A 26,472-nucleotide genomic window follows, 5' to 3' on the forward strand; every position below is an offset into this window, starting at 1 on the left:
ATTATCTTTACTTTCTAACTTTGCATAATAAAATAAGCCATTAAATTAATACCATATAGAAAATACTGCTTGTCAGGCAAAGAAATGTATATTGCTTTCCAGAAAACCAGGGACATTACATTGCCAATGCCTGCATGAATAATACATGGGTTAATTCAGAAACACACCGTTTCATTATTTAAAAATGAATAAATTACGGACTTGGAATGATGACTAAATTTTCTTAATCTTACTTTTTGCTCAGTGCTCTGCTTCAAAATGAATCTGAAAATGCTATTTGATCCACACAAATAAAATTAACCAGCTCCTTACGAAGTATTTTTTTCTGACTTGAGATCTCCTCAACTATAAAATGAAGAATACTCCATCTTCCTTTTTTTTTCTTGCTCACTTTAAGTCCAGAAATTAAGAAGCAATGTAGGTCTTCAATTCATACATTTGCAAATGGTAAGCTTATCTTGAATTATCCTGAGATTCTATGATTCAGTCTAACAAGGAAAGCTCCCTGTGCACAAACTTCCTGTGTTTTAGCCTCACTGTCTGGAAAAAATATGTTCAAAGGAATAAATAAGAATAACATGATTCTCACGTACGATGACGCACATTTCTTTCGTTTTTTTTCACAGATAGTGGTCTACTCTGAAGACCTGTTAAAAATCAGTCCCATTTGGGCACTGATGAGAGCATGAGGAGAGAAAGAAACGCACCTGTAATAAGCAATTAATTTGGAGTTAAAAGAAGTAAAACATCCCTATGCAGTGCATTTAGGCTGAGTATAAAGTGACAGCCAGCAGATTATTCTACCGATTTCTAATGCTGGAAATTCGGATGGCATTTACTAGCATAACCTTTCAACTCTGAGCACATCAATAGAGGCCGACAGTGGCTTGAAATATGATTCCTTGCAGATAGCATATCCTCATTCATCTGACTGTGCTGCTCTGTGCTCCATTGCACAAACAGCGTCTCACCCACTTCTGAGAGGACACTAATAAAAAAGGCATCAATTTTCAGCTCTAGTACTACTGTGATCTCTTTATATGTTCGACATCCAACATTAAATTAAAATGCTGTTATAAATCCTACTTTCTGAATCTGGAATGAGTGTTGGGTTTTTGTCGCATGAGACTGCAGCAAATCTTGTCAAAAGCAAGGAAGCACGTCTTGTTCACTCAGAATTAATGTTGTGGATGAAAGAAGGAGGTAAAAGGGGTTGAATATGGTGAACTGAGGGTGTCAGAGGCAGTGGGGACTGGGGCTTCAGGGTGCCAAACCAGGCAGGGTGTTGCTGCTTTCAAGAAGTGGCTAATCAAGAATTGCAATTATCAACGACAAGCTGTGTGGCAGGAAGAGTACTGATCAACAGACACACACATACACACATTCATACATATCAATAGAAAATTCTAGGCATAAAAAAATTGTTGATTCCCCTGTGGAAGAAAAATACTTTCCAAACACCAACGGTCCTGAAGAAGCCCTGTGGATTCTATCAAATCTCTGCAAAGAGGCTGCCATTGGGATTCAAAGCCAAATAGCACAGGTGACGTGCTATCCGGGCCTTATGTCATTGTTACATAATTTTAAGGTTATAAGAGACATACCTTAAATCATTGGATTGTAAGAGAATAATATTATTAGATACTGACATGTATGACTTAAGACAGTTTCAGAAGGGTTCTATGTAAAGATGACAGGGGAGAGAGGAAAAAAAAACATCCTGCAAGTAGAGAGAAGAAAGAAACTGGTTATCTTTTTCCATTCTGCTCAAGGTGGCAATGCATTATAAGAACATTAGGGATTTTTTCTACTCTTTCTGGTAAAAAGATCCCTGCAAATATAGATGATCACCTAAGAACTATGAACTAAAAGGTATTAGGAGCTTCAACAAAGATACAGGGCACAGAGCTGTATTCTTCTGCCTGGCTCATTCATAATTATGGATGAAATAAAGAGGCATGTTTGCCTATTTGGAAGGGTGGGGTGGAAGGAAAAGGGGGAAGAACGAGCGGTTCAATATCTGGATCGAACAGAGGAACTTTTTCCCCCAAGGATCCTGCAGGGAGGAACCTTGACATGCACAAAGTCAGAACGTAGACAAAGTTGCCCTGGTGAGAACGATAAGGTCACCCGTGGGATTGCTGAGATTATCTCTGTCAAGCACTCGGACAGCATGCAGTCAAATGATGCATCATGCAGTCATTTTCGGGGGGGAAAAATCAATTTCTTCACCAGGTCGCTATTTGCTTTTCAAAGTGCCCTTGTAGGCCTTCACCACCAAGCATTTATCAATTTAAATGTTGTAAATTGATAATGTGCCACTGTGCCTTGTACTGTTTCTGAATTATTTTGATACTTATATTTTCTCAATAGTCTCCAAACCCTCAGAGCTTCCACCTTCAAAAGGGCATTTTTCTTTGTTACACCCAGAAGTGATGAACTTTTTATGATTAGTGTACAGGAGAAAAATGTAGACTTGCTAGTTGGGGTGGGTGGGGGGCGGCCACAGCTGCAGAAATTTATGTATTTTTCTTCTTTTTAAAAAATTAAGGTATGTGTACTTGAAATATTTTGAAAAGGGGGGCCATAAAGCAGTATTTGCATTCATTTATTAAAAGAACTCCAGTTACCCTAGCATTGAATACATTTAGAACACTCACTGCAAAAATGCTAACACTTGGCTCCATCATTGCAATCCCTCTGCTGTGTTGAAATAATCCCTTTTTTGTCTTTATATTCCAGCTCTGTAGGATGTGATGATGCCAAACAAGAGAATAACTTGTAAGGAAAGCTAATGTCTTCTCTTTTTTTAACCCCACTAAAGAAATATATACATAATCTTTTACAAGCAGGGAAGTAAGAGTGTTAGCTACATACTAACCTCAACTTGATTTGCATTGAAAAACACAGAATGGAAGAGTGAGGCTTGCACTTTGGAAAAGCAAAAGAAAGACATGGCAGTTGCAAAGCATCTTTAACCTCCAGTGATTTATTGGCCCTCGGCCAAGTTATCAGGGGAATCTAATTCTTCTTTATTATTCAAATAAACCACATTTGGCACCATGGTTCCCTTTCAGAATAGCTTCACAAATAGACTGAGCTCTGTCATTTATTTGACCTTGTACTTGTGTGCTGTAGCTGTAATTTTATTTGCCATTCTATATAACAAATGCAGAGAAATCTAAAATATGGAGATGAACAACAGGATAAGGAAAGGAGTTTATGGCAAATATATCTGCATGGCTTAAAAAACAATACCAAATTTAAAACAACCACTAACCCCCTTTCACCTTCACCTCTATTAACTCTTATTATAATCTGCAGCCACCCTGCCCTTTTCAGCAAGCTGCCTTGAATCAAGTCAATTTGTAACCTTGTCTGCAGCTACCTTCTGGCTGGCTTACAATAGCCAGGAAATACCTTATATAAGGGTGAGGACTAGGTGAGAAAAAAGGGAAGTGACTCATTATGTGCACGAGGGGACTGCAGGCAGTGGGGGGTGATTAGAACACATTTCAAGAGAGGCTTTAGCTGGCACGTAGGGTATTTTCTAATGATATCGCCCCATACAAATGTGTACATATCCTGGCTTGCTCTAGATCTCATTTTGTTGTAAACAGGACTCTACATTAACCTGAAAGCACTTTGCTGGGATAGGTGTGCATCAGAATTATCTTGTCTCACCTCACTTTCCAGAAAAAATGTTTTCAGAGGATGTGAGTCCAATTGTATTCTCTGGTTAACTGAGTCTCTCATGTCCTCTGCCTCTGGCAATGATAATGTGAATTTCCCATGAGGATTTAGAAGAAAATGCAGGATGTGAGTGTGGGTGAAGGAAAGCCGATTTGAAACCATGTAAACCAACAAACTAGCCAATGCTATTGTGAGGCCTGGATGCGGGAACAGAATTTCGCTCTCCAAATGGTCTTCCGCACAGCTATGGCTGGCGGGGAACGGGCTTCTGCCTGTTATGAGATTTGTAATTTGGGTCTTTGTGTTTGCTGTGTGGATCACGACAGCCTTGCTGTGAATATGGACTCCAGTGGAAGCAAACTGATGTCATAATCTACAGGTTAGCTCTACCAAAATTGTACGTGAGATTTTCAGATTTCAGTCCCAGAAAAACTTTGCTTTCCTTAAGAAACAATGGTTTTTCATTTTTGATGGTTGACTGGATTTCCCTTTTTGCTTTGGTTACCATGAAGCTCATGGTTAAATCTGAAGCTTTAATAAAGACCGTTTGTACTAAATGGTCTTTTTATGAGCCCCTTTTTTGTGTTTTCCTACTATGTGGTAATAGTTTACCTACTTTTGCTTATCTCCTTTTCCTTATTCCCTAGTTCTATTTTGACATTATTTTTATCATATGTGTTTATGTAAGCTATTTCAAATCCTTTGTGGAAAGAGGAGAGTATAAGCCAACAAATAAATATTTCTCTAAGCTTTAAATCCTATATCAACTAGAAATATTTTTTATTTATCATGTAAAGTCTCTTTTGGATTCTTTGGCGATTAAGCCCCTTACATTTTGGAAGATATTTCATAAATGCTGGCTATATATCATTGCTACATTTTCAGGGTTAGGGAACCCATTCTGTTTTCTTAATTCATTTTCACGTCTGCCTGTTCCATCATAGCTAGAAAGCAGAGCTGTTGTGAGCAGCTCTGAATGCCATCACCAGGTATAAGAAGTTATTTAGTCTCTATGCAAGCCAAACTCAGCATCAGTATGTGGGAATCTTCTTTTAAGATAAGGCCTCTTGGTGAGTAACTGGGAATCATTTTTACACAGGAAAGCAAGTCAACAGTGGATACTTCTATAACCTGAAACCACTTCTTGGATGTTGTTAGGTTAAATATATACATCTCTCTCTCTCTCTCTCTCTCTCTCTCTCTCTGTGTGTGTGTGTGTGTGTGTGTGTGTGTGTGTGTGTATCTGGCAAAGTCAAGAGGACTATTGAGGAGGTTCAGAAATCACCATCATTCACTAATTCCCATAATTACAACAAGATGAGAATATTTTAAAGAGAATACCCGGCAAGCACATGCCATGGACACCAAGAGCTGTCCCACCCAAGGGAGTGTCAAAGAGAAAATCCGCTCTGGCTGTCTCTATCCTCACGCTACACAACAGAGCTCAGTAGAAGGTTCCCTATCTTGTTTTATTGTGAGCTAAAAAAGAATTCTAATTCTTTCCTGAGCATAAGCTGTTTTAAAGCCACCACATTTATGTACACATTGAAAGAAAATAAAACTGAGGAAGGGATATCTTGAGAGTTAGAAATACAGACATAGCTATGCTCTGCAACAAACTGACACGCTCACAGTCCTCCTCAACAATTTCACTGGACAAGTCTTTGATGACAGAGTTACACACTGTCTTTAACAAAACTATTTGGAAAGGAAAGGAGGGACCATAACTTTATAGATTGCTTATCACTGTCTAGAATTTGATGGAATAACCACTTAGCCAAAGTTGTAGAACACAAGCAGAGCATTTGGTTTGCATTTGATTAAGGGTGTGTGTGTGTGTCTGTATGTCTGTGTGTGTGCCTGTGTGTGTGCTCATAAAAGAACAAATGCTTAATTGGCTTAGAGTATATTTACTTTCTATATCACCCCACAACCCCTACAGCTGAAAAAGGGCATTGAAGAAACTTGGAAAGAGTTGTGTCTTGGGGACTTCGATTTCTCTATTAGGACTCAGAAACTTAACTGGGTAGAAAACTCTTTTCCAGAGTTTTAGCATAGATTTTTTTTTTCTCTCATGCTTTGGGCATTTAAAAATATATCATGTTCTTATCAGATTATTTTTATATTAATGTAGAACTATTCTTAAGCTTCAGTTTTGAACACTAAATACATAAATTGGTATATGCAAAAATAAATCACTTTCTACTGATTGACCCCTCATCAATGCAGTTGTGTAGTGCTGCCAAATGAAGGCCCATGTCTCCTATCTCATAGCCTCTACCTGCATATTTGACAGTTTCTGCCAACGCTGAACACATCCACCACAGGAGAAGGCAATGGCACATTTTGGCCAGGGTCCACCCCTGGACAAGTCAAGATGCTGACTACTGGTATGTGCTTTAAAGCCCATTATATATAAAATCTGGGACTGACTGCACAGAAATTGCCAGATACTGGACCATGTCTACATAGCTGCTTTATTTCACAGAAACATCCATTATTTGTCTCAGATTTTACGTGATGATACAGTAGAAAAGCAGCTAAATAAAATACTTTTAAGGAGAAACCAGCATAGGGTTAAAGCCAAATTTTTCTTGAACAGATGATATTTCAGATGGCCGCACTATTCCAGATGCATCAATTTCCTTGAAAATCCAATCCATATATGTGCATATGCTGTGCTGGCAGGAGGACTGACTGAAATGGCCAAAACCCAAGAGCTAATATTCTTTTGGCCAGAATAATGCAATTATTATTTTCCTAGCTATCAGTCTAAGCATACAGAGCCATCTGTTATGCAAAGCAAACATACACATCTCAATTACAGAAAATGCAGTTGCCTTGACAGAATTTGGATTACACCACTAACCAGGGCTGTAAAATGTGTTTTGAGCTAGTATATAATGGATGCTTTTCAGGAGTTCCCTAATTAGCATTTACCTGCTTAAACTAATTATTCATCCTTCTTCTTTACTGGCTTATTAAACTTTGCTGGATACCCTGCATGAAACATGAATATGTGCATTGCAGAACAACAAACAGTGGTGTTTCCAGTTCTATATGGTAATAACAACATCTTAACATGGTGGCTCGCCAATTTCAGAATTGAAGATTCTCAATACTAGGTCCCAGACAGATTAAGACAAGGCTTAAAGTCTATTAAAGGCTATTACAAAACCAGATCTTTCAACAAGATACAAGAATACTAATACTGAGTTAACAAAAGCTCGGTTTCTATCATTTGGTTTGCTAAAGTCCACATAAAATAGAATTACTCTATACACTATAGCTGAGAGCTTGCATGTTCCTCAAAAAGCATTAACAGAACAGACCCTTGTTTGGATTCTCAACAGTAAATAATCAAATTTGGCAGTGGTTCTCCTCCTTCCCCAAGCCTCCTCACATGCCAAATATCTCTCTCTATTATTTTCCAATGTCTTTCTTGATTTAGCTATTACCCGGCAAACTCACTAATAGCCAAAAGGGTCCAGACTTGCTGGATGCCTCCTTAGAGCTGTGCCAACTTTCAGAAGCAAGGAGTCTGGGGTGGGTCCTGTTTTAAAGGAGAGAGACAAATCTTATCTCTATCTCTAGCTTCAAGGGGCAACTGAATGAGCGGTAGATTATCCAACTTGGCAGATCATCACACACACACACAAAATCCCTCCCACCGAGGCAGTGTTTTCCTCATGCCAAATCACCAGATGAAAGGGGTCAAACTCAGCCAATCACCTGTATGGGCGCAAATACCCAGATGTTCAGCCTTTTTATGCAGAAAACATCTGGATAATTAGCTGAATTGCAAACCTTGCTTCAGGATATTTTGGCATTCACTAGATGCAGCCCATGTCTTGGAATTCACTGGAACTTAAATTTTTGTGTTCCAGGGGAATTTCGAGAAGTAACATCCAGGGTTTTTGTCCCTGGCCCGTCAGCCTCCATTTTCTTTTCTTTTACTCTCCAAAAAACACATGTGAGTAATTAAATGGCAAATAATGAAAAGCTATCTTATTTTATGAAATCATCTTTCAGCATTTGGAAGCATTTGCAAAGGCAGCAAAATATATCCTTGCTGGAACCCTCCCTGCAACACATTTTAATGGTCTCTTTCAGTATTTCTTGACTCCAAATGACTCCTGCCATTGTGTCAGCTCCCAGGATAATGCAGGGTACTCCATAAACATCCAGTAATAGGACACAAGGGAAGCACTATTAGTGTGTCCCTCTCCTACCGGGCACAGAGGTTTCAAAGTTCAAAACAACCAAGGGAAGAAACTTCATTTGTTCTCAATAAATTAATAATGATCCTTGGGGGGTGGGGAGGGGAACTAAAGTTTTTGAGCACAAGTGTATTCTGAATGTTCAACACTGACACACAGGTTTCTCACTGACTTTGAGAGAACAGTCAGGTAAAGCCATTAAATAATAAATTTGATAATTCATGCTAAACAGAATATTCCTTGAAGAAGGAAAAACATGAGGCTGAAGAAGGCTTCATAATCGCTGCCAAGAATCTAAAATTGTTTTACTTACTTGTGAGAGGCCTAGGTAGATGGAGACTGTTTCGGAAATGTACAAAAATTTTCCTTCTTGATTTAGTGCAAATACAAAGCCATCCAGGGACTGCAGGAAAAAAAAATAAATAGATTAATAAATATAAAGGATGCAGATTTAATTAGTAAGGCCACTGAGAAAGCAATACATTGATTTTTTTTTTTTTTTTTAAGACAGAGTCTTGCTTTGTCTCCCAGGCTGGAGTGCAGTGGCATGATCTCAGCTCACTGCAACCTCTACCTCCTGGGTTCAAACAATTCACCTGCCTTAGCCTCCCGAGTAGCTGGGACTACAGGCACGTGCCACCATGCCCAGCTAATTTTTGTATTTTTAGTAGAGACAGGGTTTCACCATGTTGGCCAGGCTGGTATTGAACTCCTGACCTCAGGTGATCCGCCCCCGCCTCGGCCTCCCAAAAGTGCTGGGATTATAGGCGTGAGCCACCGCGCCCAGCCACGCTGAATTTAAGATCATTTTTTTCTCCGTGTTTAATGAAAGTCCTAAGATCTTTTAGTATTGCATTATACATGAATAAATTAAATGTCTGAATTAAGACTGAAAGCTTTCTTTTACTTTAGGGACTTATGTCTCTGTCATTTTGATCAAGATACATTACATTCATGTACAAAATAAGGTCATGCTGATTTTATGAGATGTTGCCTTTATTTTTTTTTGGATTCAGTGGTTACTGAGATTAAATCAGCAAGATTCTCCATTAAATAGTTGAACAGGAATAAAGATCGTAAAGAAATGAAAGAAAAAAAGGCTTCCTATATCAAGAGCAAGTAAAATCACTACTTGCACTACTCTGAACATCAACAATTTGCTAATTAATAAGGAATGATGCCTTCTTTACTCCTAGTGCTCACTATGTTAGAACAATAGGAAATGTCAATACATTAAGGGATAATGTTTATGGGCTGCAATCTGACAAACTGTAATCCTGTTTTGCAAAACTCTCTATTAAAGTTTTATAGCGACAGTTCTAGTTTCTATCACAACTCCTGAAATGGAACAAAAGAAGAAAGAAAGAAAGAAAGAATAAAGAAAGAAAAAGGATGCTACACATCATCTGTAACTCCTAAAACCTCAGTCTACTTTCCCAATGGAGGGTTGCATTTTCAGTTTGATGAATGGTGTAAATCATCATGAACTCCACCTGCAATACAGCATTCAAACTGAGGTTAAATTTGTTTCAAATTCTTGCAATCCAGTGCATCCTACACCCTCTGTCATCCTCACATCTTTTGTTTTGCTTTATATTTATTTTTAACAAGGTAGATTGCACAAGTGCTGCTTGTACAAGAAAAAGTTTTTAAATGTGAGTGGTGTTAAAAAAAAGGCCGTGAATTTGCAAATACAGGAAACCCATGCTAGGAACAAGGTATGCGAAAACACTAAATTAATGACAAAATTTGTAAAAATATAGAACGGTGGAAGAAGTGTGTAAATTAGTTAGAAATATGTGCCTTCTCAAATCCTAGCAATCATTTCAGTCTCCTAAAATACTGAATTTTGGGGAGACTATATATTATATATATTCTTATATATGTATGTGTATATATATATGCATGCATACAGATACACACACACATATATATGTCTGTATGTATATATAAAATTTGGATTTTCTGCCAGATACAGTGGCTTATGCCTGTAATTCTAGCACTTTGGGAAGCTGAGGTGGGCACATCACTTGAGACCAGGAATTCAAGACCAGCCTGGCCAACATGGTGGAAACCCCATCTCTACTAAAAATACAAAAGTAGCTGGGTGTGGTGGCACACCTGTAATCCCAGCTACTTGGGAGGATGAGGTACAAGAATCACTTGAACCTGGGAGGAGGAGGTTGCAGTGAGCCAAGATCATGCCACTGTACTCTAGACTGGACAACAGAGCAAGACTCTGTCTCAAAAAAAAAAAAAAAAAAAAAAAAAAGTGGATTTTCCTGTTTCCTGACATGTTTTCACTGCCCCACTGGTCAGAAACTGTGGATGACACCCAACCCCCTCCTCTGATTTCTTGGGTTCTGAAAACAATTCAAAAGTCACATTATATTGTTCCACTAAAGAGCAAATTACATGATAGATGAGCTTTTAGCTACAATAATACAATAATGCCAGCTTACATTTATTAAGCATTCTGTGCTAAGCAGTTTGCACATATTGTCTCTTTTAATTTTCACAAGTACTATATGAAGTTATTGTATTATTATCCACTTTTTATATACAGGGAAATTGGGGATTAGTGAAGTTAGGCAACAAGCCTATTCCTAGTTTGGAGTTTAGAGTTGAACTTTGGCAGTGGGACTTAATAACTAACTAACTACCTTCCAATAAAAATAAAGATTCTCTAATTGATATGTGTGAATTAATGAAAAGGCGAATATTCACAACATTTCTGAAATTAAAATATTTACCCTAAGAGGCAGCCTGTGACATCTTAAACATCATCCCTTGTTTTTGAACAATTTGTGTTCAAACGATAGAATCCTCCCATTGTGGGTACAAGACAGAGCGGAAGTAGGATGGCAAGAGATTACTTAAGGTATTTCCATAGGAGGTTACCTGGCCACCTTTGCTTCGAAACATTTCCCCAGAACCAGCTTTTGGGAATAAAATACTGTACTGTCTAAGAGAACTGGGGTCCTTACCTTTCACAAAACTGCAAACCCTCTGGACCCTTTTCTGATAGAGCCTTTCAAGCGCAGGATGTAGTATAGCAGAACCTCACTTTGAACCAGTGCAAAGGGAGAGATATTTCCTTCCTACAAGTTTGGGAAGGATCTAATTTCAACATATCTTTACCTCAAACGAGATGTCTCCTGAGGATGACTCATGAGAATTAGGACCCTCCCCTTTGTGACTATTCCCTTGGAGCTTATAAAAGGGCTTGTTAGGTTTTCCTTTTGACCTGATAGCCATGGCTTGGTACACAATCACAGAGAACTGTGTAAGTCATCTTCTCAAATTTTAATGTCATTGTCAATTAGAGCAACAACACAAACAGAGATCACAGGAGAACTTCTAAGGACACAAGGGACAGTCGGAAGCCTGGCTGGATGCAGAAGGATGGACTGATGAAGCTGGTGTGGGGATAATCTCCTATAGTTCTAAACCTTCATTTTACAGGGGAGGAAACTGAGGCACAGAGAGGCTAAGTGGCTGGACAAGCTCAGATGGCCAGTTGGTGGCAGAGGCAGGATTAAATCTTCTTCACTCCCATAAAATTATTAAAACATTTATGGCACTGTATGCTTCTGGTTGGCTTATTCAGCTCTCAACTAGAGAATTTCTGAATCACTGAATTTCTCAACAGTGAGGCGATGCCTTATGTATCTAGCTGGCACCTAACAACCACTCAATCAGTTTTTATGAAATCCAGTTCTACCTCCATGCTCAGTGCTCCCTTTTCCTTATATCACAAATACCATAATGACTACTAAGGATGGAAATTATTTTCTTGAGGAGTCCAGTTTATGGACTTAGATTATTTACAGATTCAGATTCCACAGATTTCTACTATGGTCTGGGATACCTCCTGATATTTAGAATAGAATGGATTATTTTATGTCCTTCAAAGCACCCAGTTCTATTTCTGAATAGATGTGTCATTTGCTATCTACGCATATCCTTTACTTCCTCACTAAAAGGGATTGTGAGTTTTAACATGAGGTTCAGATTTCATGTACTTACTAAAATATTTGAGGAGGTTTGGGCACCATAGCAGGGTAAAAGAATATCTGGAGGCTAAACATCTGATGCTATTAAGCAGTGGCGATCTAAGAACTGGCCAGTTTTATTTGGCAAAAACAGAGGCTTCAACACATGTTCCAATTTCCTGGTGAGATTAAAATGAGTCTATGTCTACATGACACAAAGACATCCAGTCAATTCAATTAAAAATAACGGCCAATTTGGTAGGGGGAAAAAACAACTAGTTAAATTAGTTATTAGTCATCACAGAAGCAAAACACACACACACATACACCCCAAAAATACGGTTAATTCACCATATTTTTCACTTTTATGGTTATCATTTTGGTCGATTATACCTATAGTCTAAGATCAATGTTCATATCTCAGATTTGATTACCTTTCAAATAAAAAATGGGATATGAAGTCAGGTATAAAGTAGACTGCCAAGGTCACTTTTCACATAGCCACTACCTTCTGATTCAGCATTGCCTCTGTCTATAGTTAGCTGTATGTTGCCACTTAGAAAAGTTTGAAGGGTAGCATCATTGTTGGTTTAAATTGGGTGTTATCAATTTAAAAAGGTGGGAGGAGGAAGAAAACATGCAGTCAGTTAGTCTTAGAAACCAAGTGTGATTAATCTGAAAGTTCTGTGGAAATTTTTAAAAAAATTTTGAATCAAGAAAGCTATTATATACTGCGCTGTTCAATCACTGCAGGCTACTTTTTAATTTTTTTTAAACTGCCCACTGTTTTCAACAGGCGCCAATTAAGATTCTGGGGTCAAAGGGTTAATTACATCTTCTTACTCACTATGTAGAATTTTCTGATTATTAACTAAGGTTGGATTAAGATGAAAAAGAACCTACACAAATGTTAATGCTAGTCCCTCCTCAAGAAGATTTATTATAAAGCCATGCTGAAATCTATCTGCTTTCCTCAAAGCAGATGGAGAACAAAATCTTAGAAGAAACAGTAAAACAGACATTTTAAAGACATGCAAGTATCTGATTTATCAAGGCAGTTTTCTTATTACTGAAAACAGTTCTTAGCCATCCAGACAGGGCTGATCGGAGATTTCCTTTGTCACATCCCAGTAAGTCTATGAGGTACACATGCAAGAAGTGAGGCTTGGATACAGAAATCAGGAGTTACAGCATCTCTGAATAATAATGCCTGTAATTATAATTTATATCCCCTGACATCAGTGTAACATATAAAGTGTAAGGCATAGTTTCTTAACCCCAAAAGCTGAATGCTTCCAACAGTACTTGTCAAATGATGAGGTTATTTCCTTGCAGGGTATGAAACTAACCACAGGTTCATGATGGAAGGTGTACTAATGTTTAATGCATTGTGCTAAATGGATTTATATTTGTCAAAGTAGTTTTGCCTCTGCTTTCCTTTTTGTGCATATTCCTCTGCAGCCAAATTTCACAGAGTGACATCTTACCATGGTGCTCCTATAGGGACAAGTTTTGAGTATATAAGCACTCTGAAATTAGTAGTTCTTTCTTTGACATTCCAGTACAGAAGGGGGAAAAATCACCCCAAACTCTTTTCCTATGACTTAACTCCAGTTAGAGAGAAGAATTACCAGTAGGCTAGGTTATTTTAATGACAGATTATTTTAAACTAAGCCTTCACCATCTGTTCCACCCCCTAATTATGAATGCAAAAAGAACATATTTCACAATTACATCAGTAAAAAAGTAAGATATACATGATTTAAATGCATGCATGTGCTCCTTGTCCAATGTGCCATGCATCTGTGATGTCCTCCCAATTCAGGCTCAGACTGCAGAGAAAATGTCCATACGTGATAGAGTACAATCTCTGACATACTCAACTTTCCCTTCAAACTCAGGGTTCTTCACTGTTGTGACATAACTCTGTTAGGACAACAGCAGAGCCTGAATTTGAGCACTATGCTTATCAGACATTAGAAGTGAGCAATTTATAGCTGCTAAGACAGCTTCGCTGTTAATAAGGAGAGGTTCTGTGAGAAAACTGCCTCCATTCCCTAAGCAATGGGAAGAAGTGGGTCTGCCCTTGAACCATATGAGAAGCCTGGCTGGAGAGTGAGGACAGGACTCCATTGCCTATCTTTCCACTCTGTTTTGGCAGCAGTTAAAAGAGTTAGAAAGAAAAAAAAAAATTCTTAAATTTTTTGGCCTTTAGATACAATCACACTTTGATAGAGCTCATTCAAATGCCATATTGCCCTCCGAATGCACTCAGGAAGTGATGCTATACTGCTCAAGCACACACATGTGGACTCCCAGAGACTTCAAGGAGAACCTGGCAGGTGCCCAAAGTGCCCACATGTATCTGTTTATGGGGGAGAAAAAGATTCACAAATTGTGTCTTTGCAATCTGACTTTTAACAATCCAGCACTGTGCAGGAACAAAAGCCTTATTTTCAGAAATAAGAATCTAAGTCAAGTATATTTTCTCAAAGTGGATAAAAGCACACACATCAAAGGTTTAGACTTTTATTTAACCCTTAAGAATCTCCAAGAGCTTTCTGTTCCTTCCTTTGCCTTCCAATGAGTCAACTGCACAAAGGATAGCATAGGTTCATACGGTCAGGTACCAAAAGCCACATGTTTCCCAATCACAACACCAAATTAGATTAGTTAAATTTGACTATTTTTCTACTAAATAATAAATACAGAACAGCAAACTGTGATGCCTCAAAACACCTTTCGTAAGGGTTTCCTACAACATGTAAGTCGAAACATCTTAGGTGAGAAAACAGTTAAGAGCCATAGATGGCCTCTCTTCGGTCCTTAAAAGAGAGGCAGCAGAATAAAGAGGCAGCAGAATAAAAGGAGAGACACTGAGCTAGCAAAATCTTAAAACATGAGAGAACAAAGACGCCCACTTTCTGAGCAAGATGAGGTTTTGCTTCTGCTCCTTAAAATTCCATTTTGGGGACATGTGTATCAAAGTGCTGACCTTTTTTCTCTAGGATGCTAGTTTAGGCTTTACTTCCAGCCTTGAGGGATGCAGATTTATGAATCTGAACATCCAGCCAAATGGACAGTAGGCTCTGGTCAAAACACTGTGGCATTTGGTGGAATCACACTGGCCTCTGAGCCACACGGGCTACTCCATATTATCTCTGGTTTGTCCTAGAGGAACCGGGGCTCCACCTGGGGCATAGGTGAGCACATGCTCCTTTTGCCTCAAGGAGAGGATTCCCAATAATTATTCTAAAGCACAAATATTAATTGCAATGCTACATCTGCTTTACATACATGTGGTATATTAAATTACTGAATGGTAGACTTCCGAATCTAAGGGCTCATTCCTTATTGTGCTTCTCTCTCATTGAATTCAGAGTTCTTTTTCAAGGTAGAGGAGGAATCCCCACCTTGGCAGAAGTAATATAAACAATACATTGCACTGGTCCTGAATGGCCTAAAAATGTCACTGCTTTGCTTTGGCTAGAAATAAGCTGTTCACTCACACGCGGGTACCAGGTGTCTTTCAAGTTGTTGGCCTTAAAAAAAAAACAACTGAAAGAAAAGAATGACAACTGTTTACCTTACATCCTGTTGAATATAGACTACTGGAAAGTAGGAAGTGGTCTTCATTATATATATATATATATATAAAATATATGAATCAAATATGCTGTTACACATATCATATATAATATATATTGCATGTATTGTTATAGGATGTCATAAACAATGCTCCATTCACTCAGTATTCACCAGGGAAAAGAAAAGGGAGCAAATATTTGTTAGTCACATTACATAGGTCACATATGAGACTGGTATTATTTAATCCTACTTTGCAGATGAGGAAACTGAGGTTCAGAGAATTTAAACCCATTGCTCAATGTCACATAACTAACATGCGGTAGAGCTGAGAACAAAGGATCGTTTGACTGCTTTTCCTCCCACTGCTGAGACTACCTGCTGGGTATTTTAGTTGTTTCACACCTTGATATAGCTGTGCGGAATCCTTGCCTCTTCCAGCATTTCTTTCCACACAAGTGAGTCTCACACTCTCTGTTTAGAAAACTCCTGTTGACTGCAACAGAAAACACCTGTTGAGCTCTTATTATGCATCAAGCCCATGACAGCCTGGGGTTCGCAAAGAGGACTGAGACAAGGTTCCCAATCACAAGCTGCTTTCTTAAAGAAGACTCATCTGTGGGATCCAAGACTAAGAAAATGAATAAAGTTGAAAATTAACTTTATAAAACAGAAAGCCCCAAGGCAAAGGCAGTTTCCAATTTAGGCTACCCTGAATACACAGTGGGGACCCCTGAATGACCCAGCTCCTAGACCTCTTCTAGGTTGGTATTGTTTTTGGGAAAGGCATGGAGTGCTAGATTTGGAAAACATGCAATCAAAAGACCACCAGACTTGGAAGAAATTCCCATACATTGGAAGAAGATCCTAGAGCCCAGCAGTGGACAGGGGACCCCATAGGTAATAAATAATCCCTAGTAGAACCACATCTCCAAATAGGCGGCTGGTATGTAAGACTAGACCACACCACATACAAGCTGGCAAGAACAATGACCCCATTTCCTGTCCCAGAGTTTTTCATTCAGATTTATATGTTTGTTTTTTCCCCCTTCTCTGGTAGTATATACATACCATTTTATATAGAAGGCAATGTGAAAATAAGATAGACTACAGACATTTATTTTATAGTCATATTTACCTGAAAGTACAGCCTCGCTTACCTGAAAAGACATCCCTGATGTTGGCAGGGAAACTCATAGTGCTTCTGTTATGGCTAACTATGATATGAACCTGACTGTTTACTGGGCAGTGGGTCACTTTCCAAAACAGGCTCTTAAGAAAAAATAATAAATGCTTTGTACAGGTATTCCTTTAGGTAAGGAGGTTTGTGTTGGGAGTAGTAACAATGATTAAAGAATCCCTTAATGAAGTTAGCATATTAAAAGACCATTTAGAGACCTCAGACACTAATCTGGTGCATTCATGTGTTTTATTTCTAGGAACGTTTTATTTGTATCTCTAGAGAAAAGGCATAAAAAAACATTTGTACTTGAAGGAACTTGATGGTTACAAATATAGTTCAGAAATTCTGGTTGGGGATAATTCATGGGCCATGAAACCCTTCTATGTTAATTTCAGGAAATCATTGTAACTAGGTTCTTTGCTCTTTATTTTATATATCATTCATATAATTAACAATTAATTTTTAGTAGAACCACATACAGCTATAAATATGATCGGCTGATAACAGAAACTAGTATTTAGTTCCTGGAGTCAACAATGCTCAGAATTGTTTTTAATATTTTTTGTAAGTAACTGCATCTCTTCTGGGTCCTTCACTTTACAATACTGAAATCTTTATATTGGTTTTCTGTGAATTCCAGATGCTTAGAGGCTATGTTGCTTCACTGCCTTAGCTCCAGAATTTAGCTCCATAATGAAACAGAGATACATATTTATAGGGAAATTAATTATTCTGATGGAACTGAGACCTGGTCCTGAATGATCTGTGGATAAACAACTTGGTTTACCACTTGCTATGGCTCTCGGCTGCTTTGCTAACCTTTCATTTCACAGTTGGCTGCTGAGTGTAGGTGAGGACCAGCAAATGCTGCCTGTCCACAGAGTTCTCATCCTATTCAAGGCTCCAAGGAAATGGAAATGCTTCTGCTTTTATCCCCATGTGCCAGACTATGTAACACATGTGAAGTAAAAAAGATTATAGATTGTCATGGTTTGCTAACATACTTGCATATATCCAGAACATAACAACTAATATCATAAGAAATCTTCATCAGTGATGCTCTAGATGGCATCCTTCAAAGTAGAGCAATTCAGCTTGTGAAATTTGCTAGGACCAAATTTGTTAGGTGTACATTAAATGACAGTCTTAATTTATACAATTAAAAGCAGCAATGCTTACTAGGGAGACTGAGGCAGGAGAATCATGTGAGCCCAAGAGTTTGAGGCCAGCTTGAACAACATAGTAAGACCTCATCTCAAACAAAACAAAACAAACCCCAAATAACAAAACAAAACAACAGTGGTGCTTAGCTGTATCGATCCTGGCTTCTCCTCTGTGGTCTACTTCAGGAACAGAACGAAAGGACTGAGCTGAGATATGGGGATTTTGGTGTTGGTAATTTTGTGGAATGATTTAGTAAAGAAGAAAATCAAATTCTGGTATTTTCCACTGGATTCCTAAACTGAATCTTTTGTTGTTTGTTTTTCAAACAGTGAAAAGGGAAACTGGAATTTTCTTCCTCTTCCTGATTCTACTTCAATGGCTCTTCTGACTGGAAACGAATTCAGTGCTATCACTGAAGAGGGATTGGCCATTCATTACTTGAATCTGCAAGATCAAAAGGTCATTTCACCAAAATCTCAATGAGCTTGAATAGGAATCATGGGAATGAAGTTGTCTATAAAGAAGGTGAGTAGAACTAACTGAAATACGAAAATAATGTCTAAAGTGACTGCCTTGAAGGTAAACACAGATATGTTAAGGTGATTTGAAGAAGGCAAAGAATGTAACTAAACCATGGAAACCACTGCGCTGACCATCTCTGTGCCTTTCTGACCTACCATATCAGACAGCAAAAGATAATAGACTCACATATCTTCTGTCTTAGTCATCTGACTGATATATCAAATAATCACTGTGATTGTTTTTTTCTTTAAAATCGGTGCTCAGCCTGTAATCCTAGCACATTAGAAGGCTGAGGTAGGTGAACCGCTTGAGCTCAGGAGTTTGAGACCAGCCTGGCAACACGATGAAGCTCTGTCTCTACCAAAAATACAAAAAAATGTAGCCGGCTCTGGTCCCACACACCTGTGGTCCCAGCTACTCAGGAGACTGAGGTGGGAGGATCGCTTGAACCTGGAAGGCAGGGGTTGCAGTGAGCCGAGATTGTGCCACTGCACTCCAACCTGGGTGATAGAGTGAGACTCTGTCTCAAAAATAAAATAAAATAGGTGCTCAAATTTGTTTAAAAAATATTTGAAAAGGTGTACTTCAGTATTGTGTTGAAGTGAAAGATTTTATGCAAGTAATAGATTGTGGGTAGCAAAAAGCAAATTATATCTAGTACATGAATTGTCACTGGATGGTCATTTTTTTCAGACACGATTTGTTCTATATATTTTGAGATGCCTGGGCATTTGGTTATAAATAAATATAAACATGTTCACAAATGCTCCTGTAATTACTAACTGGGGAGGAATCATTTGTTGGAGCTAATAATGCTACCATATACATGTCCCAGGGCAGAAGAAAGTGTCAATAGCTTTTGTCCAGATATAGCCTTTCCTTTCCCTCAGTTCTGGAGTGCTGTCAACACACATGATCTCTCCCTTTCTTGGGTTCTTTAGGTGAAGTCAGAGGTCAGTAGCTGGTATCTCAGCCAAAGAAGAGCAGACATTGTTATTCTGCTTTTTCCTAAGCAGCACAGAGTGTTAGCCTGCTGGGAAGGTATAACTTAGTGTGCATTTTGAATTGGGCTATTTGGAATAGGTTGCCACAGAACACCTTATATCTACTTTTGTTAGAGTCCTTATCACCTAACACACCTGAGTAATCGCTGGGGAAACTGCTTTCAGTGAATTAGGACAATGTAGTTTACTGAAGTTGCATAACAGTCATAGCATTACACACCCTACGAGGGATTTGCTGTGCCAATAACCTAGGTTATGCATGATCTATTCAAATACACTGATGTGTCAATCGAAAGGAATTCCAAAAGAAATTTGGAGTTGGTCATATTGATAATTCACTCACTAGAAACCTTGAATCAATAATCTTAGTATAATTCTAATGTGCATAATGATTACCCACTCTTTTGTTTCAAATAGCTGAAGATGTGTTAGAACAAAACTAATTTAAAAACGGATATATTCCATCATTCACTACATTTGATGAATAACGGTCTACATCTCAATGACTATTAGACTTATTAAAATTAGTATACAGAATTGTAGACTAATTATAGACTAAAGTGGCCTCAACCATATATAGCAACAATACCTTCAGTCACAACTGTCACCTCGTACTTAGTCTTTCTCAACGTTCGATGTCAAAGGCATCCGAATTGCCAACAACAATGGTTGTAAGAAGGGACAAAGATACTGATTAATTTCCAAGTATTATTTTTTCACTTGGCCCTCTGCCTGATTTCTTTTAAGAGCTGGGCACATGAACTAATACTTATTTTCATTACTACAATGGTAGTTATCTTAGTCTAGAATCAGAATACTACAAGATGATCAACTTCACAGTTGAGAAAATTTCCACAAACTCTTACACAAACTTGCAGAATATTTTGAAGGAAGTCCCAATAATTTAAGAATGAGTCCCCCTTACAACTGTTGCTTAGACCTAACTTAGATTCTAAGTAAATACCAACCTCCCTGACAAATGACAGTAGCCTGAAAACGTGAGGAAGTACAATGTCAGATGGTATCACCTGGAAAACGACAGTGCACAGGTTTGGGACCAACTGCCTTTGTGCCCCTTCTATGTTCTTATTTTAGTCCCCTTTGCATATTTTTCTTTTGTTTCTTCTTCACCTTTCCTTTCATCTTTTGGTTTGCATTTTGCATTCATCCATTTAGTGAAAGAGGGGCTGATGGCTGCAGGGAGAGTGTGAACCGTACTTCGCAGCCAGTGTTCCCATAAATCCTACTCTCAATATATTTGTATGTGAACCCAGGGCAGTGAAACAACTCTGAATTCATTTATACATCTGACTCATGGGTGTGTAATGATTACTGACAAATTCTGAAGACCAAGAATGGCTCTGAATTTGTGTTGGCTAGTGTAAATTTTATAGGGTTGAATACTGGGGATAGACTCCTTTTGCCTCCAATGAGATTTGCTCATTCTAGCCTTGGCCTTTCCCAACAAGTGAGATTTGTTTTATTTTCTTGCTTGGGGGTTGTGCTTTAGTAACAGGATGACCTACTTTAATTTCTACTTAAATGTGTCAAAGCCTGAAAAGTGACTTCCCCTAAAGGACTGAGCCCTTAAAGACTCAAACTGGCCTCTGAGACTGAATGGAAGACTTCTATCCCAAAGCAAATAAAAATATATTAACGTTTTACAAACACAACCTTAAGTCTTTATCATTTTCTGTATGTGCCTTCTACTCTCATTACAGGTTAACTCTACTTGCTTAAGACATTTGCTGCTCCTCTCCACTAGATTTTTACCTTTCTGACTCCTTTCCTGCCATGACAGGAGCCTTTCATGAAAGTGTTAGCCAAAAGTATTTTGCCTTTTCCTAAACAGCACACAGACATGATCCACTAGGCAGGCCTAATGTACCACACATAGACATAGGCCTGCAGTTTATCAACATCCCTAATTTCACATGAGCTAGTGACTAGCATTAATCTCAATACTGTATAATGCAACAAGCTCAGCTCTTTCTCCTAAGTTCAGCAAGGTGCAAGTAACGTATCCTCACAGGCAATGAGCAAAAAAATCCATTCCTTCACAGTTTTCAAAAGACATGTCTTTATATTGGGGCCCCTAGTGATAACTATGCTATCACAATTAAAATTTTCAAAACTATCACATAAAATCAACACACTGAGCAGGATAAAAATCCCTGTCCCCGATAGCTTACTATACAGAGTAAAAGCTACAGGATCTGTCACAAATCATTTATGCTTGCTTCTTCAAGGCTGAAATCTTTTGGCTAACGGGAACACACACAAGGAAATGGTAGATGTAGGAAATTATCCAGCAAGTGATTGGAAGAAACGTATTACTAATGCCCCTTATAATATATTAAGAAGTTTGAACGGATTATTCATAGGCTTAAACACTTAGCTACAGAGTGATGCCTAGTAGAGGGAGTATTTCTGTGTTGGAGGACATGGGCTGAAACATTAGGACCCTTCTTACCACTTTTCTGCATAAGTCAATTGACAACAGGATTGCAGATTCAGTAAGCAGCCAGAATAGTTTAAAGAGAATGGATTCTTTCATATCTCTGTCTAGGTCTTTCCAGGGTTCTCATGAAAAAGGGAATCTGGATATCATCCCAGCCCTAGGTAAAGCACCAGAAAAGAGGCAGGGGTTTCCATGCTGTAGAGGTAGACTCCTGGCCTCATTAAGAAGTGTGGCAGAGAAGGCTTCTACAGTCAGAAGGCCTTAACAGGAGCCCCCAGAAGAAGATTGGGGAAGGGAGAAGAGATGCATCAGACAGATGAACTACTTCTGAGAGCAGGTTCCCTTGACTGCAGTCATTGATAAGGAGCACATTCTGTGGCTTTCAGCAGGGATGGACTTGCTTCGGCTCTTGAAAAAAATCCTCAGCAAGGAAGATACACTGCCAGAGGCCATATCTTATGGCTCAAAGATCTGGCACTATACAGTGACCTCTCTTGACTCCACCCTCTAGTTTTCTTCACCATGGAAAGCATGACTCTGTCAGAAAGTCTCTGGTCAGATTCAGAGGCACTCTAAAATGAGACAATGATAGAGAAGATGGAACAATCTATGGTCTTGTTTTCTCAATTCCTTCAGTGATGATAAGGAGCCTATGCGTCCAGAGCTGAACAAGTTCCATGTTCAGCTTTGAAATGGGAACACTTCAAACATTTCAAGAGGCAGCAGGGTATAATGCAAAAGGACACACGAGCTTTGAACTCAAATAGACCTGAGCTAGAATTCTGACTTTACGACTTCACTGTTTTCTCATATGGAAATGTAAAGAATAACATCTATACATTATTCATTTCAGTCAATAGAGTTGTTGAGATGATTAGAGTTAATACATGTAAAAGTGTCATCGTACAGCAGGTATATAATAAATGGTGCCCATGATGACTATTATTTGACTTGGGACCCTGATTTAGGAAGAATGTCTGCTAATAATTGTGGGTTTTATCTACTTGTAAGGAGAAAAACACACTTGGAAGTGTAGGATAATCTACTAAGGCAGCTAAACTAAATGTGTTACATAGGAGGCAGGAGACTAATGTTACAGCAAGAAAAGAACTCAACAGTCATGTCTGAGACAAGGTTTCATCATAGTCAAAAAAATTTCCCTTTACAACTTAAAAAACAAGTTTGGAGACAAACAATTTTAAGGGAGAAAAAAAGACTATTTGTTTACCTCAGGGATTGCAGAAATTAATGGAAAGAGACAAATTAAGGAAATACAGGGTGGGACACTTGGGCAGAACATTAATGTCAATGAAAAGATGAAAAGAATCAAACATAGAGATAGGAGAAAAATGATTTTCATAAGCATGACCATTTTAAAATAAGAACTATTCTAGGATCTATACACACACACACATATATATATAATATACACACACACATAAATACATACATACATATGTTGTCTTAGTGTGCTTGGGCTGCCACAAAAAAATACCACAGATTGGGTGACTTCAACAACAGAAACTTATTCTGTCACAGGCCTGAAGCCCAGGAAGTCCACAGTCAAGGTGCCTGTAGGTTTCAGTTTTGGTGAGGTCTCTCTTCCTAGATTATGAAAGGGTGTGGCTCACCTTTTTTGCTGTGTCCTCACATGGCCTTTCCTTGATATGTGTGCATGGTGGGAGACAGACACAGTGAGAGTGCTCTCTCTGTCTTCATCTTCTGATAAGACCACCAACCCTACTGGATCAAGACCTTACCCCTAAAATCTCATTTAACCTTAATTACCTCCGAAAATCTCCAAACACTGTCACATTGGGAATATGGGCTTAAATATATAAATTGGGGGTGGGGACACAATTCAGTCTATGGCATACATATATATGTATGTGTATTAAGTATTTGCCAGAGCTGGGTGCAGTGGCTCATGCCTATAATCCCAGTGCTTTGGGAGGCCAAGGTGCGAGGAATGCTTGCACACAGGAGTTCAAGCCTGCAGCAAGCTATGATGGTGCCACTGCACTTCAGCCTGGGTGACAGAGTGAGACCTTGTCTGTAAATATAAATAAATAAATAGACCCCAAATTCTAAAAAGATTTTAATAATAATATTAACAGTGACAGATAGCATTTATGGAGGTGGTCTCTGTGCCAGACCCTGGGAGAAGGACTCTACATGAACCAACCCAGCTCAATCCTCAGAGCCTACTCCTGATATATATATATATATGTGTGTGTGTGTGTGTGTATATATGTGTATATATATGTGTGTGTGTATATACACACACATACACACACACACATACTTTGCTATCCCTGTCTGAGATGAAGAAAGTGAGATCACACAGCTGGGAAAGAGTACAGCAGGAACTGAAATTCAGGCTGCTATGCAGCGTGTAGTGCAATTGACTTGGACCCCATTCTTTCATGGCAGAGATTCTTGAGTTTTTGAGCTGCCATTCACTCCCCTATAGATTTGAATTCCCTGAGACATAGAGCAGAATGATAGTGCTCAACGTGATGTTCAAGGCAGAGATGGGACAAGAAGATGATTGCTATCCTCTCTGATTGGGATGAAGCCAACCTAGAGGTGGCTGGACTTGACAGTCAGCTAAGTGTGATTTAAGCCAAACATTGGTGGATTATAATCCACTGGGTAGATCCCATTCTATGGGTGCAGTGTTTTACAAAGGGTGACTCCTGGCCCTCTCTTCCCCTCAAGGAATTATTCTATGCCCCCCAAATACTGGAAAGAGACATCTAGTAGTCCCAGAAAAATCAGTTATAGTTGAACACTCCTTCAGGCCAAAGTGTAATGGACTGATATAAAAATCTATAAAGAATTTGAAGAAAGAATGGGAAGGTTCTAGGTACTAAAACAGTAAAGACAGCAATAGCAACATACTTCTATTACTAAGTTTCTACTAAACACACTAGTACTATAATGGGTTTATACTGATTCTGGATTGTTTCCACTGTCTCCTCTTCAAATATAACTGGAAGCAGATGAAAATGGGTGTGGGCTAGCAGGGAGACTGTCTCTAAGCTTCCTCAAACTCAGTTTGTGTTTCAGACGAGAGCTGGGTAGTGAGAACGCAGAAAGAGATGAGGGAAGGAGGAAATGAACTCTTCGCAAGGTTCTCTTTTCATCAGCATGCGTTCCCTTAGCAACTATGCCCTCCAAGCACAAAGCACTGGCCTGCACGTTCATCATCATGGGGACAGGAGGGCATGTCTGGGGGTGATGAGGAAGGAGAACAGAAAACACCTGATGCTAAAGCCTTTCATCCCCTTGACAATTTTGCCTGAGTCCAGTTCTGTTTACCTTCAAATAACACCCACATACTGAGGCCTGGGAGTGACTTCAAGGCTGGTGGCTGCCTCGTGCTTGGCAAGCAGTGGTCACAGTGTCTGTGAGAGTATGTCTTCCTCTCTGTGGCCGTGCAGAAGGCCAGCACCTCCCTCCCATCATGCGTGTGCACACGCAGGCACATGTGTACCATCCAGTTCTTTGTTTACATGGGGCAAGTTATCAACTCAATATTTTTTACTTAAATGTCTGTAAAATGGAAGCCATGGACATTTGATTTTAGAATCCTAAGTTAATTTTCCTTCTTATCTGGCACTGTTTAGATCTCAAGTAAATTCAGTTCTGGGGATTGCCACTTTAGTGAAAGAAGAACTTAGAAAGGGCTCAAAAGGGAACTGACAAAAAAAAAAATGAGATAATTGCTAACAGGAAACAGCTGAAAGGACTGCAGCCCCGAGCCTGGAGGAGCCTGAGGGGCAATGAGAACACACAGGAGGCTCGTCCTCAAAGGCCAGCAGCCACCTCTCTGTTTCAGGAAGGGCAGATGAAGTGTGGAGAACTGGGGTGGGAAAGGATTCAAGGAAGTAACAGTGAGGACTGTCAAGGACAAAAAAAGGGCAACTCAGGAAAACTGCGTTGCCTCCTGGTTTGACAATCTCACAGGCCAGATCTATACTGCTGGCGAGTACGGCTTGAGAAAGACCCTGCTAAATGCTGAGGTGCCAGAGATAGGCAGACACTAAATGATCACAAAGTTTGTGAATATATGTTGTGTTTTTAAGTTGTCAGGAGAAACACCTGATGCCAAAGCCTTTCATCCCCTTGACAATTTTGCCCGAGTCCAGTTCTGGCCAACAAAACTGAAATTTGCAGCCAGATATGTATATACATTCATAGTAACTTCATCATGGTACCAAGCAAGCTCTTCAGACAAACACAGTTCGGGGGAGAGTCAAATGGGTGGCTACTGCAAAGGGCAGTGTCTTGAGAGGGAGGCTAACCTGCCTCAGTGAGATGTCTGTAATGCTGTTATAAAGAAAAACAAACTAACCTGCAGAGGAAAAAAGCCAAACCACTTCACTGCAGTGAGTGGGCAGATATGCACATCCCCACAGTCTGTGGTTTAGCTGGTAAGTTGGAAACCACCGCACATTTGACCCAAATCCAAGAAGGCAATGCATGAAGATCCTCTGCCACTCCAAGTAAGCACTGGAGCAGCTTATGGACCAAGCAAGAGAAAAACTCCTGGTGTTTGTACAGATAGCCCTCTCATTCCAGGAACTTTCACAGGCATTGTTGGGCTCATTCTTACATCCTCTTAGAGGTGCTCACACTT

General features: G+C 39.1%; 1 protein-coding gene across 13 annotated transcripts in view; it reads right to left on the reverse strand.

Moving 5' to 3' along the window:
* The window catches only part of NPAS3 (neuronal PAS domain protein 3), an 866,046-nt gene that overhangs the window by 236,083 nt on the left and 603,491 nt on the right, over window positions 1-26,472 (reverse strand). For all 13 annotated transcript variants that reach the window (XM_050798322.1, XM_050798323.1, XM_050798320.1 and 10 more), the window contains one exon: window positions 8,227-8,316. In XM_050798322.1, coding sequence (XP_050654279.1) covers window positions 8,227-8,316 — 90 coding nt within the window. The remainder of the gene's footprint in view (window positions 1-8,226; window positions 8,317-26,472) is intronic.

The sequence above is a fragment of the Macaca thibetana genome, chromosome 7 (genome assembly GCF_024542745.1).
Source record: "Macaca thibetana thibetana isolate TM-01 chromosome 7, ASM2454274v1, whole genome shotgun sequence".
Taxonomy (NCBI): Eukaryota; Metazoa; Chordata; class Mammalia; order Primates; family Cercopithecidae; genus Macaca; species Macaca thibetana.